Below are 15,648 nucleotides of genomic sequence, written 5' to 3'. Positions count from 1 at the left end.
TATATAACTGGAATATTTTTATTTAATTTAGTAGATAAAATACATTTTTGTCAAAACAATTATCATATAATTGGCTTTTGCTGAGAAAAATTTACTTTCCAAAGTGTATATTTGAAAAGTATTGGCAATTATTGAATAAGCGTAATTATAATTATTGACTCCAAACATTTTAGCATCAAATGACTACATTTGGGATTTAAAACCAAATCTTGTAATTATTGTACAGCTATAACTACTCAAAAATATTAATTATCAATAATATGAGAAGAAGGTATTAGTATACTCAGTTCTAAAAATCCTTACAAGTATATAGCTTTTCCTTGAGCTTATCTTTCACTGAGATTCTTTTTCAATTAGCAGTCAGTCATTTACTTGCAGCAATGTTTTATTAGATTGTAGAGAAAAATAAAATTCTAATGTAGTATGGCTGCAATCATAGTGAAATCAAAGACAGGACTAATATAATCAGGGCAGAAAATTATACTTGCTTTATTCACATAGCACTACTTTTTAAATTTCCCAGCCCTCAGTGACAGATACCAGGGTTACATTTCTTTTGTATCTTCCCACAATGTATATTGTTAAATAACTCTTTCTGACAGGCTAATTTTTATGAAGTTTATTATTCGTAATTGCTCTTATATTCTTTTGAAGAGCCAAGGCCTCTTAATAGCTCTCAATTTTGAAATAACCATGGAAAATGGAAGATTTCATACAGGCCAGGAAACCAAGTTTGAATGATTAGAATAGCAGAGGGATTGGGGCTGAAGTTCAATAGCTGAATTTATAAAAATAAATGAATACCAAATAATAGTATGTAGAGAATGAAAACGAAAATGGGTTTTAAAAGTCTGGATAATCCCTGTATTATGTTCAAGGACAGAGCCAAAGAACAACAGAAGCAAATGTCCAAATTCAGAGGGATAGGATGAGAGAATCATACCAAGTTAGAAATGGAAAGGTCTTTGTAGAATAGCTGATTTGGAAACTCTTGCCATGACTACATGAAGTCAATAAACCCTAAAGATTGCTTTTAAAACATATGTATGCTTAGCTTCAATTTTCTGAAACAAAGAATCCGTAGCTTCACTGGAATATTAAAGGGAATTCTGATGCAACTGAAGTTAAGAAACGTGAAATACAAAGAAGCTAAATGACTTGACCATCATAACACACAACATAAAAAATTCCTTTAAACTGCCGTAATGTGTAAGAAGAGCTAATTCTCCCCTCCCCAGGCTATGGCAATAGGTCTTTTCCTGTCACAAGGCTCATGTATCTTTAAATCATCCTATGCGTCTCTGTCAGATTCATCATAATATTGCACTTCTTTGATGCTATTGTTCTCCAGCTAAAATTATCACTGTGTCATGAATGCATGCTAAATTGCTTATTCTGGCACAGAAAACTATCCACAGTTTGATTTCAAATTTATTTATCCACCTTATCTCTTAATATATGTATACAGTCTTCATTGTCTAAACTCAATTTTATGTTACTTATCATATGAATTATATCTATTTTGAGGGGATTTTGTTCATGCTGTTTACTCTAGATGGACTAACCTGCATCTGTGCTTTCCTATGCCCTCTCTATGAGCTCCTCTGGCCCTCTGCACCCATAACCAATGAACACACAAACATACACATGTGTACTCCCAGATACACTCACCTCCCATCAAAATACATTTTTAAAGGACTAAATCAAATAAAGCTTTTCTTTATATGCTGAAACATAAAATTATCTATCCCCACTTTGAACTCCTGTAGTTTCCAGTTTCTACTATCATAGGGTACATCTCACGCAGTTTTTTTTTTCACATAATATTTATGGTAAGCCCACTTTTTTATGTAGTGGTTAAAAACATGGATTTGGAAAGAGTTCTGTCATCAAATTCTTACTCCATCATTTATTGTCTTTATGACTTTGAGTATTAAATGGAAAATGTCTCTGCTTCTCATCTGTAAAACTGGCACAATAATAGTAGGGTTGTTTGAAGATTAAGTGAAAAAATATAGGTGAACTCTTAGGACATTATTAACACTTAGTATGTGTTTAATGTTAAGTGAAATAGCTACCAAATACTTTATAAACATTGTAATAGCATATGTATGTAATGTTATTATATAATTTTTTTTTGTTTTGATAACGTGGGTGGATTTATTTCTTAAGATTCGAGTGCAAACTTAAAAACCAGAACAAACGAAGCTTTTCATCAAGGAAAACATGAAACATGAAAACCTAAGTAACAATCCTGCAATCGTGCATTTTAACAGAAAGTAGAAATATGAATACATTCTAATTTGTAACTACATTTGAAAATTAAAATATTTCTCTCCAAATCCCAAATACCACACAATCTTTAATCTGTTCTCATCTTGTTACTCCAGAAACATCTGTCACATGCTATCAGGAAAATATAGGCAAGGATTATTAATCAGTCTTTATGACCAAAGAAACATTATTCTCCTTAACTTCTGACTTTTTGAATCAATCATGTGTATCTCAGTTCCAAAAAGTGACACAATTATACCTCTACTCCAGAAAAAAAAAAAAAATCAATACGAATATCAAATATCAAGGAGGCAAGGTACTTTCATGTAATTAAAGCAAAAGTCACAAGTGTTCGACTTAGATTATATAATTTTTATTGTAATTTCTTGCTCATTGAATTAAATAATTAGACCTTTCACGTTCATATTCCAAACATAATTCTTACATAGTCACAGATCAATATATATTTACTGTACATATTAATATTTATATAGTGTTTCAGAAAACATATAAATTAGAAAGTTTCTAAAATAAATATAGAAGCGCAAATCCCGATAAGAAATTATATATACTTTATAAGTAGAAAATTGTATTTGGCAAAAGCCCAAAGAGCTTCTCCAGTTTGATGTTCCACTAGCCAACATCCCAGAGATACATGGAGTATTTTCTGTAAGTAAAAAATGGTCAGGTAAAACAGTTATCCTGGAATTATGGAACTATTACATTGATAAGAAAGATTTTTGAATTTCTACAAAGGACAATTTTGATAACTTTTCCCTCAATAAAATGGCTCTATCGAAAGGAGTAATATTTATTAACAAGCTTAATATTAATAATAACTGATGAACTACAAGGCCCAATGAAAATTAAAGAGGAACAGGGATGTAAAAGCAAAGGGATTGTAATGTTATGCTCTTTTGTCATTAAATTTTATTTTTTATCTTTTATAGTAAGAGTAAACTCGTATTTGAAGTATATAACAAGTATCAATAATCTATTAATAGTGACACATACAACACTAAAAAGTTAAACAGTATCGTATTTCTTAAAACTCACTTTAAAGCTAGGTTTAATATTTGAATTTTGTAGTCTGGCCTCTACTGCACAATTGTGTTCATATCTGTGTCATATCCTTGAAGTATTAGCTCCTAGAGTCCAGGGCAATGCCCTTGCTATTCCTTGGATATAGTTTTTCTCTAGTGCCTCTTCTACTCAGTCACACGGTCACTCATTTATTCATTCTTTCTTTCATTGAGCTTTAACTCAGTGAAAAGTTCTATCTTAGTACTTGGGAGAAATATCATGAATCAGATTTTTCCCTCGCCTCAAAAGTATTTAATAGGAAGAAAAGAGAAACGTGCATTATTGAATAGCAAGGTTGAAGGTAACAAATGGCACAAAGAGATTATGAATAGATTTCTATACAAGTTCCAGGGAGAAAATATTTCTTCTGCTGGGGAAAATTAATGAACATTTAATGGACTGGTATTATGACTTAAGCTTTAAACAATGAGTAAAATTTTTGCCTGCATAGATTAGGGAAGAGTAATTTGAATGGAAGAAGGATGGCATATAAAAAAATACAGGGCATGTATTTGTTCATCTGTCCTGCCATTAAAAGTTACTTAGGGTAATCCCTAGCTAATAAAAATAAAAAACTAGTGATTTTACTATAATCTTTCCTTGTAGATTTCATGAACTTTTTCTACTATGATTGTGGTCTGAGGACAAATTTTCTTTCCCTAGAGGGCCTCTAATTTTCACTTCTACTCTTTGCTGCTAAGGGAATAGGATCTAGAGTGTTGTCCTATAGAGTGTTGTCCAATAGAGTGTTGTCCAGTAGAACTTCTGTGACAGTGGAAATGTTTGCATCTGTGTAGTATTGTATTCACAAGTCTCATGTGACTATTAAACACTTAAAATGTAACTAGTGCAACTGAGGAATAGGATTTTTAATTTTAATTAATTCAAATTGCTACATGTAGCTCATGGCTATTAGAATTGCACAGCATAGATCTAGAGTCACCTTTTTAAGAGATGTAAATCCGGATGAATTTTATCCACAAGTGGATCTCCTTTGGGTAAAATATAGTATGTCACAGTATTTCCTATGAGATCCTGTGACATCCCTTCATTGCTGAAGCCAGTAGTTTTACCCAGTATTGTCATTGCTTGTGTACTGTTGTTAATTAGGATATGCACAAAGGAAACTAATAAATTATATCTCCAGGAAGCTCTGAAGACTTCTCCTAGGAAGTAACTTTTGAATTTAGTCTTAAAGGAAAGGAAGTTCACCCTGGGGTTGAGGACGGGTGAGCTGGGGATAGTTCAGGCAGAGATGAGAAAAATATGGTGTGACCAAGGAATACTTGAGAATTCATTAGAACTGGCAAACAAAGTATCTTTGTAAAGAGCAGGAGAGGAGAAAGAGCAATTTGAAAAAATTTAATAATGTATGTTTTAAAATACTGTCCAAGTATTGGGTTTGATTAAGTTTATATAGTTCCCCACCCAAAATGGTTATTCTATCACATATACATCGGATTTTCTTTTCTTTTCATTTCTTTTCTTTTTTACAAACATCATTTATGTTTTAATCATTAAATAAAACAACTAAAATTGCAGCTTTGTTCCCTAAATTTATTACTTGGACAAGATTGAGATTTAGGAAATTTATTGCCATGATGTCACCACTGGTTTATAATTTATAAAACTTTGGATTAGACATTAGCACAGTTATTATTTCCTCTAATGTCTTACCTCACCACAGTCTAATAACATTCAGGAAATCCAGAAGACAAAGGGGAAAGAGTGGTCTTGAAAGCTAAAAATAGTTGCTGAAAACTGATGCAATCATGTAATAAAATATGGCACAATAACTTATATGATATGCTCACAGTATCTGCTAAAGCAATTAGAATCTATGCAGCTAGATTTCTTTTCATGTATTACTAAAAATGAAAAGTATTTCAGCCCAAGTAAGAATATAAGCTATGTGGTTTAATTGTATACATTGGTCTTAAGATTTTTCGTCTTATTACTTGCGTATGTGATCTGTTTAACACTCTTTAAAACAGAAAATCATTGAGTAGCAATCAGATTTCAAAAAGTCTTCCAAGTACAGCCAGACAGTTGTCTACGTGATATGCTATGTATGACAACATAGAATGTACAATTATATTAACACAGACTTCTTTTCCAAGGGGTCAGTATTTTCACACACCTAATAGGTTTCGCGCACAAGATAACAGAAACAGCAATATTGGTGTCTGTCAATCACATTAAGTTCATCAGACGTATTAAAAGGGGGTAGCCCTTTTTAATTGAGAATTTTTATACATATATATATTTTTAACATCTTTATTGGAATATAATTGCTTTATAATGGTGTGTTAGTTTCTGTTGTATAAGAAAGTGGATCAGCTATACATATACATATATCCCCATATCTCCTCCCTCTTGAGTCTCCCTCCCACCCTCCCTATCCCACCCCTCTAGGTGGACACAAAGCAGGGAGCTGATCTCCCTGTGCTACGAGGCTGCTTCCCACTAGCTATCTATTTTCGATTTGGTAGTGTATATATGTCCATGCCACTCTCTCTCTTCCTCCCATCTTACCCTTCCCCCTCCCCATGTCCTCAAGTCCATTCTCTATGGCTGCGTCTTTATTCCTGTCCTGCCCCTGGGTGCTTCAGAACCCTTTTTTTTTTTTAGATTTCATATGTATGTGTTAGCATATGGTATTTGTTTTTCTCTTTCTGACTTCCTTCACTCTGTATGACAGTCTCTAGGTCCATCCACCTCACTACAAATAACTCAATTTCGTTTCTTTTTATGGCTGAGTAATAGTCCATTGTATATATGTGCCACATTTTCTTTATCCATTCATCTGTCGATGGACACTTAGGTTGCTTCCTACACATATTATATTTAATGATTTCTTTTTTTTGTCAGAAAAGCTTTTGAACTGGACTGTGGTCTAGCTATAGAAATGAACAATTTTCAGTGCATTTTGGGAGTCCAAAGTATTTACATATTTTTAAACATAAGTCTTAATTTCTACTGATGAATATATAGGCAGGCATTTCCACTGTAGCATGAGAGATATTAATCAGTATAGGAAAGAATGATCTTATTTTGGTAACTATAAACAATGAAAAAATAAATTAATGAATATTTTTGAGGGCATACTAAGTATTGTTTCATATACATTATTGCAGTAAATATTCCCAATCAACCCTATGAGATTTTCCTATCCTCCTTTTATAGATGACTCTGAGTTTCAGAAGGGTTTAGGGATTGCCTGAGGCCCAGATAATAAAAGGCACAGCCAGGGATAATATCCATTTCTGTCTGATTTCAACAGCCTTAGACTCCATTACTACGTGTAATCGGTATGAATTTTACACTACAAACATTTGTATGTAAGAAATATCTTTTACTTCCCTATTCAGAAAGCAAATTATATTTATTCCAGGCCCCATATCACTAGGCTGGAAAGGAAATTCAATCTTTTACCCTTCAGTAGAATCCTATAAGAATATAGAATAATTACACTGTAGAAACCCAGAAATTTGGGCAAGAGTTCCATTTAAGGGAAAAATGACGGAAAGGAAAAAGGAGGCCGGCTTTGAACACATTACCTGACACCATGACAAAGGATAGTTTTTCATCTTCTCTTAAACTGTAACTGACATGCTTAACCTCTCTTCCTATGAAGTTTAATCCTTTACCTTGTAAATCAAATGTTAAACACGAGGTTGCAAGTACTTCTCATATACCTTGGCATTGTCTTACTAACGTGGATACATGATCCCAGACATCAAGTGTCTCACACTTTGACAGATAGCTCCTCTATCTTTGTCAGTATTGTAAAATGTCTTATGAGGACAAGAAATTTATACTAATATTCATAACAATATTTTCAGCCACACCACCACTTCTCCCTGATGCTTCCTCTAACCTGTGAGGACTAATCACATAGACAAATTTTAATATTTTCTATCATTGTGGCAGTAGAGTGTATATCATCTACTGAGCATATTTATTTTGGATTGTTTCCTAATTTTTATCAAAATATACCTAAATATTTCTTAAGATTTCCTCTATGCTTCTTCTTAGTGTATGGCAATAAATTTCATATTATAATTTTAATATTCAAGTGTCTATGACAAATGTGTATTTGTAAATAAGTTTATAATTTGGTGACTTATGTAACTGTTTTTAAGTAATATTTCTTTCAAGTTCTGGTAGGAAAGTTTACAACAATGGTAACAACTTGTGTTAAATTTTCATATTCTTGTAGTAGTAATATGAGCAGTATTAATAGAATAGAAATAGCGTCTGTTTTTTTGCTGCTTTAAAAATACTTTATTTCAATTCCTTAATCCTCACAATAAACACTTGAGATTAAATATCCTTATCAACATTAACTTTTAGACACCGAAGGCTCAGAGATATTAATTGGCCACCAAAGAACCAGAGCTAATCATTGGCCCAACTGGGCCTGACTCCTGACTCACTGCCCTTCCTACTACAACTTAGCACAATTCTGAGAAACCCCGTAAATTTTTCACAGTGTAAATTTTAGAATTCAGCTAAAGAACCATCATTGCTAGGGGATAGCTATTTACCAAGTACAGAATCAATGCAAGGAAAGAGGAGACTTGGTAATTCTTACTTACAGTAGTAAAAATGGAGAACATTTTTGGTTTGCTTCCTTTTTCACTCTTCTTCCCTAACTCAAATGAGTTTTAAGAGTCATAATTTGAAACTCTGCCATTAGCTCCATCAGATATTAAATGTTAAATAAAGTGACCCATATTGGCCATAAAATGAACACCATTTACTATCCTAAGAATATAGAAAATGCTTTTATGTGAATACTAGAGAAATTGCCAGAAAAGGTGTTTTATTTCAGTGTGTGGACAAGTTAATGTGCTACTGGAAAATGCATACATATTCTGACCTAATTAATTTCCAGAGCACTTGGTTCTGAAAAGAATGCTCAGAAATACCCCAGTTTACTCCACTGTCATATAGAAGCCTCACATTCTGAGGACAGTGTCTTAGGCATGAGTTAGTTATCTCCTTATTAAGGATTTTGTTGCAGTGCTTTCTGGCATACTTTCTACCATAGTCAAATGTTCGCTTAAGTTTCTGGGTGCTTGAGCCTCAACTGAGCAGACTTCCCTGTGATAAAAATGTGTCACCTCTGTGCTTATTGTCCTAAGGACACTATCTCCAGGCACACCCATCCTAATAAGCAGTTTGATATTTCCCACTTAGAGAAATTGATAAGGATAGTTTCAGGTACCTTCCACCTTCCAAGGTGAGTAATTTTAAAATGCTTGAGGGGCTTGTAAGCATCAAAGTTGTAGGAATGACAGAGTGGAGGACGTGACTGCTATGACTATTTCCTTCTGGAAAGTACATACAGAAAAGTGAGATAGCGTATCTTCTTGCAGACATCTAATATAGTGAGTTGTTATTTTTTCTCTATGTGAAGGAAGTAAAGGAGTCATTTGTTTAAATTTAACATTCTTTCAAGAGCCATTAGGGTAGCTCTTAGCATACCTATGTGATAAAATGATCACTCTTATCATCGCGTGCTTGTCCTTTAGAGTTCACTTATACACAATTACTTGCAACATGCTAAATGATACTAAAAGTCACCAAGCTAAATAGATATTTGTCTAGTAATAGCTAGGTTTTATCCCCCTTAAGTTATTCTGTCATCTCTAAAGTTTATACAAATAATAATACACCTTGATAGTGCAGAAGAATACTCAACCTCTCTCTGATTAACTGGCATGTTAAAAATACTTTTTATTATAAATAAATTGAATTCTTCTTTTTCTTTTCTACAGGACAACATTTTTAAGCTGGAAGACTCACATTTTGAAAATGGCCGTGGGAAGAGCCCATATGACCCTAAACTGCTGACGGCATCTCTTTTAATAGGTACTCAGTCAACAGTCAGCTAAACAGTGAATTTTCTGTAGATAATAGCCAGATTGCATGTTCCTTGTTATATACCAAGATTTTTTATTATTAATCATAAAATATTTTAGGAGTATGTCAGTTGAGATATTTTCAAATATTTTGAAAATGAAGAAGAAACACTAAATGCTGGTTTGATTATTGTACTATCTAGTCTATGATTCTTTTTAATCAGAATGGTTTAATAGTATCTTTAAAATTGGCTGCTCAATCACTATACATCCCCCTAGACCTTTACAATTTTTGTTTTGTAAAAATATGGTTTTGATTTTCATTTTTTGGGAAGAGGCGTTTCAAGGGGGAATTTTGACAGGTCAGAAGGAAAGAATGAGATTCACTCTAGGTTGTTAATTGTAGTCCCAAGATTTGTCACACTCTCAGCATTTGGTCAGCTTAATCAGCACAATCCAACTAAATGGTAGTACAGTTGACAGAGACCCCTTGTGTTACCTTGAGTTGACAAAGTCCTTCTGTATTCATCTTTTCTGACTTTAGGGCTTCTTCTTCTTTTTTTAATCTAACAAAACATTTTATGTATTTCCTGTGCCCTTTTCTTTAACCATCTTCCTTTCTAGTTTTCTTCTTTCTTCTTTTACTTCAACATTGCAGATAGGTGGTGAATGCTTAGCCATAGTTCAAAAGGATAGAAATAGGAAGATAGAAGTAGGCAGAAGGAGAAAACTTCAGTTTGTATCGAAAAATAGAGAATTCTTTCCACATGCTTTTAACCACTTCTGGACTGGGATTAAATAATACACAAAAAGTGATATATCATTAAACAATTTTTCTTTTTCTTTTTTTGTTTTCTTGTTTTAACTTTTGAGTATGCCAATAACCTAAAGTACAGAAGATTCTGGGTCATTACCCTACTCCTGAATATATGTTTTTATATAATCATGTAGAAATTATGTAGCTTTTTGTTTCCTTTTCTTTTTCCTTTTGTTTTCTTTTTTATAAAATATAGAAAGTAATTATTTGATAACACAAAAAAATAATAAGTGAAACTTTTCAGGTGTAAACTTTCTGATAGAATTTTGAATAATACATCTAGATTTTTAAAAGGTAAATTTAGGCTATTATTTGACATATAATAATTTCATAAAGTTTAGCCTTTTTATTTTAAAAAAAATCTTTTTTCTATTCAACAAAGTAAGACTCTAGTCATACTGACTACAACATTAACTTGAAAATATATTTTTTCCAGTATTCTCTAGTGTTTACTTTATCGCTGTTTCACCGATCCTTTTACTATTAAGAATAAAACCATTACAGCATGAATTATCTCCTCTATTGCTTTGGAAATGTAGACAATTTCAGTCCATTTGATCCATTTATGGAGCACTTTAACAAAAGTTTAAGACCTGAAGGAATGCAGCAAATGTAACACACTTATAATTTTCCTATTCGCAGATGGCCTAGTGATTACGTCTGGATGACTTCCTTAAGTGCACACACAGAAATTTGAAAACTGTCTTAAACAAAGGGGAGGAGTCCTATCTTGTTTGAACCTGCAAGCTATACTTATTTAAATTGCATTCTGAACAAAAAAAGATAGATATTCCTCAAAAAGCAGTATGTAAAACTGTGCCTAGAGCAGCTCTATTTTGTGGTATGTTTCTCAGTAGGGATTTACTTATTTATTTGAATATTCCACTGAGAAAGAATGATGACAACTAAGTATTACATAGTTCATATGGCGTCCAACCACACAATGTCCACAAAGAATATGAAACACCGCAGGTTTGGTTTTGTATTAGAACTTCCTTGAAACAGTTGTATAGGTTTGTGAAAAGGAAAAGAGAATGAGGGAAGTTGCATGAGTCAAGGACAGGATGTATGGCTAGAAAAGAATGGTAGGCATTTCAGAGAAACAGCTTTTAAATGAAAGCCCAGATCTCACCTAGCCAATACTGTAAAGTAATTGAATAATTTTCAGAGATATTTAGTGCTTATTGACAGAGGAGATTATTAAAGCCAACTTAAGTTAATTTCTGGATCAGTTGAATAGCAAGATACGGAAAAATGAGCAGGCCATACTAGACCTGGTAAAATCCCTCAAAATATTTGCAGCATCATTTTAATTCAAAAGCTGTGACTTCCTTTATTGAGGTTACTTGCTTCTTTATAACTATGCTATAATTCTGCCATGCTTCAGGAAAGAACATAATTTGACATTAGAATATACTCTCACTTGGTATTAAAGGTACTCCCCAAATTAATTAACTATAATTGAGAAAATTATTTGAACCTCTCTGAGCCTCAGTTTCTGTGTATGTAAAATGGCATGGCTATGCAAATTCCACTAGTTTGTTGTGAGAATTAAATAAGACAATGTAATAGCATACTACATTTGGGTACGTACATATTTCTGGCATATATTTGGAAGTAGAAACTGAAAAAAGAGGAACTGGTAATAGTGGTTGCCTGTAGGGAGGCTAGGAGAGAGATTTGGTAATGTATAAATTTTACATTTTTAATTTTGTATCATTTACAACTACTCAAAAAATGTTAGTTTTAAAAGGACCAGTATTAACAAAGCCAGTATATTTATTGTTATAGAAAAGGTTGCTTAACAAATGTGAAAATGTAAAAGTATTCCCATACCCTTCCACTCTCAAGAAGTAGCTTTCATCCATGCCATGTCGGGGGTGTGTATGTGTGTGTGTGTTTGAGAGACATATTTTTTTCCCTCTGTTTCTAATTACTCTGCTATGCTGTGAGTGGAATTTGCTTAAGGTGTTAACAACATAATGGCTTGGTCTTTAGGTTTGTTTGATTTTTGCTCACATCCATGATACACTTTACACCTGTGTTAGTAATGCTGTGATTTCATCAGGAAATATTTTTTTTCCACCTTCTGTTTCTTCTCACCACACCCTTTTTAGGAATTGTAATCCAATACATTAACTGATCTAAGCCATGTTTTTACTTCATTTTGAGCTGTGAACAGAAAGTACAGAGTACATATGAACTTTTGTTTTTAACACATGCTTCTCAGGTAACACTGCCATGGTGGAAATGCAGTTCACTAAACTTTTTGTTCATCTCAGTAAAGAATGCTTTCCTTAGAGACAGTTAAGAAAGCTTACAGTTCAGAAAGAATGGCACTGTATTCAAATATGAAAGAGCAACTTTCATATTTGACAATTTCTAGCTTGTTAGTTACATCTGTCAGCACTAATTTATCTCAGTCTGATGTATTATTTTTGAGACATCAAACTGCCTATATGGTATTTTTGTAGAAAGACTTAACTTTGTTGGACAGAGTATCCACAACCACTTTTTGATGTGTATAACAATTCCTTGAGTATATTATTCTACCATCAATTTAATAAAATTGGACAGATATATTTTCTTTTCACTAGTAACTTAGTATATATGGGAAAACCCAAAAGTATGTATCTTAGCCATAATGCAATTTGAATCATTGTAAGTTAACATTTACCTATACTTAGGGTCATAAAATTGGAAAATTAACACGCATAATTTGATAACTTCATAAGTGATCTCAAACATACAAAAGAAGTTTGGCAAGTGAGCTTTTTTAAAAGAATAAAAAAAATATTTGTTCTCCAAATATAAGCCAACTAAGGTATGTAAATTGCTTAAACGCAGATATATATATATATATAATTTTTAAAATAAATTTATTTTATTTATTTATTTCTGGCTGCGTTGTGTCTTCGTTGCTGCACGCGGGCTTTCTCTAGTCACAGCGAGTGGATGCTACTCTTCGTTGCGGTGCGCGGGCTTCTCATTGTAGTGGCTTCTCTTGTTGCGGAGCACGGGCTCTAGGCGTGCGGGCTTCAGTAGTTGTGGCACATGGGCTCAGTAGTTGTGGCTCACGGGCTCTAGAGTGCAGGCTCAGTAGTTGTGGCGCACGGGCTTAGTTGATCCGTGGCATGTGGGATCTTCCCGGACCAGGGCTCGAACCTGTGTCCCCTGCATTGGCAGGAGGTTCTTAACCATTGTGCCACCAGGGAAGCCCTATACTCAGAAATTGTCAGATCATTTCAGATAGCCAAAGAATGTAATAAGTCTTTAATACAGGGTAGAATACACAGTTACACTAAATGAAGTATAGTCTGAGTTGATACTATATATCTGCTTAAAGAGAATGAAAGAGTAGGATATTCTACCACCTATACAGTTGGACCAAATAAAAAATATGTCATACAATTTCTGGAGGAGTCATCCTTGATAAGAATCCTATAGACATCTGAGCAGAAAATCTGATCTAAGGCCTGGTGTAAAGGAACAGTTAGTGATATTGAGCATTGACAACATGAGAATGTGCCCTCATGCCCACCTAATCATCTAGTGCCCTCCAGCTCATAGATATCATGTTGACTCTTGCTAAAAACAATATTTGAGTAGGAGGTAATTTCCTATGACTGGAGGCAACTGGTGCCTTAACTACAACCTTCCTTTGGTTTCTAAGTCAACTCTTTATAAATTATGTCTTTAGTAATAAATTCAGGCACTAGCTCTTCTACTGATGAACTCTTCTAACTCTTCTACATTCTCTGAGTGACCTACTTATCTGTTGTCAAAAGAGAAAGAAAATCAGTCTTTCTGCCTTTGCCTTCATTTATATTGTTTTTTTGCCTTCCTCATGTGGGAATGGATCAAAAAAGAGTCATAAGTTATAAAACAGCTAAACAAATGAATATGAGAAACAAATACATATCAATATCCAAATAATGTTTATTTGGTTACAGTTTTCGTTATTTCAACTCTATCTGGAATAGAGTTTACATATAATAGCAGCCATAATTATGAATTTTACTCACACTGAAAAAGCTAAATGAAAAAAACAATTAACTGATGATATTCTTTACTCTTCCATTTCTGATTACACTTACTGTTAGGCGTGGTCTGGCTACAGTCTGATATGAAATTGCTCAGTTTTCACCTTTTGGTTGTTCTGTTTTCACCTTTCATGATTTTCATCACCTAACGTGGTTGAGGGGGCAATGAGGTTCAACTAGTAATTTAATACTTTTGATTTTTCGAGGTAAAGAGGATACAGGTCACCCTATGACAGACAGGTGTTCCAACATGAAAGTATTTGAAATTGACATGAACATTTTAGGCTGCTTTCACAACACGTTTTTAACTAACATTCTCTCGTTCACCTGAAGTTTAAAAATTCATCACTTCTATCAATCAATTATTTGTAAAAAGATAAGGTGTCAACCTTAATAAAAATGTTATAGTGATTGAATATGGGTTAAAATTAAGTAGACCGTATGCATTAAAATGTTTCAAAGTACCTTTGAAACTTATAGATAGCTTGTTCATAGTGTTTTTGTGCCTTTCGAAAAGGGTTATTTCTTTACCTTGTGGGCATATAGAACATTATTTTAGCATATTATGGTGAGAGCAACTCAGATTTGAGCAACTTGATATTTAATTAAGTAAAGAGAAGACAAGATGCTTTTGAATCCCAAAGATACCATACTATGGCAATTTATGGTGTCACATGAGTACCATCCATTTAGCTAGTAATTTGTACTTAATACATTGTCAAACCATCACTTTTATTTGTCTTGATTCACAACAATTCAAAATAAGTGATCAATTTTTAAAAACTCAGTCTCTAAGATAAGGTGTCTTTCTATTAATATTTAAAGTTATAACTCGGCATTTCTCAGTGATTCTGTCTATGTAGCTATTCTGCACTGCTTTGGAAGTTTTCCAAAGCCTGATACCTTCAAACACATCAGAGAACCAGAGGTTCTACCGGAGGAATTAATTTAGTTTGGACCACTGAAAATGCCTATTTTCGTTTCAAAGCCCTTTATTTGCAAGTGAGAATTGTGGGTGTGAACAAAGATATCACATAAGGGATCAGACTAATTAGACTTTCCCAAAGGTATTGATAACTGAAGATGCACAGAAAGTTTCTGATTGATACACAAGAAAGTCCTTTGGAAATTATAGTGGTATACAAATGTTTTAAGTTATAATTTATGTATGCCTACTTTGTCTTCTGAGTATTTTTCGAGTCAATGAATTCAGAAACATTAGCGTATCCAAATAATCAACAAGATAATAGTAGGTTTTACTGTCATTATGGTAGATTATTTGGAGAAAATATTACATTTATTGTTGTTTTGTTTTGCTGATAATTCACTGTAAGCAAGCAGGCAATAATGCATTTTCTGGATGGAATAATAGGCACTTTTTGTTTAAAGGAAAGAAAATGTCATTTTTACAAACTTCAGTTTATTCAACAGTGGTATGGTGTATATTTAGTATAAGAGGCTTGGGTTAAACGGGCCTGGGTTTGAACTTTCACCTTGACTTGCCTAGTCATTAGCTGAGCAACCTTGGGTTTCTTGAGCTGTAAAATAGGGATAACATTTA

The 15,648-nt window shown here is 33.3% G+C and overlaps 1 protein-coding gene across 2 annotated transcripts in view; it reads left to right on the top strand.

Annotated features, from left to right (window-relative positions):
• SEMA3A (semaphorin 3A) overlaps positions 1-15,648 on the top strand; it is a 490,617-nt gene that overhangs the window by 371,221 nt on the left and 103,748 nt on the right. For both annotated transcript variants that reach the window (XM_068550463.1, XM_068550464.1), the window contains one exon: positions 9,144-9,237. In XM_068550463.1, coding sequence (XP_068406564.1) covers positions 9,144-9,237 — 94 coding nt within the window. The remainder of the gene's footprint in view (positions 1-9,143; positions 9,238-15,648) is intronic.

This window comes from Eschrichtius robustus, chromosome 8 (assembly GCF_028021215.1).
Source record: "Eschrichtius robustus isolate mEscRob2 chromosome 8, mEscRob2.pri, whole genome shotgun sequence".
Lineage (NCBI taxonomy): Eukaryota > Metazoa > Chordata > Mammalia > Artiodactyla > Eschrichtiidae > Eschrichtius > Eschrichtius robustus.
This window is presented reverse-complemented; position numbering and strand designations above follow the sequence as displayed.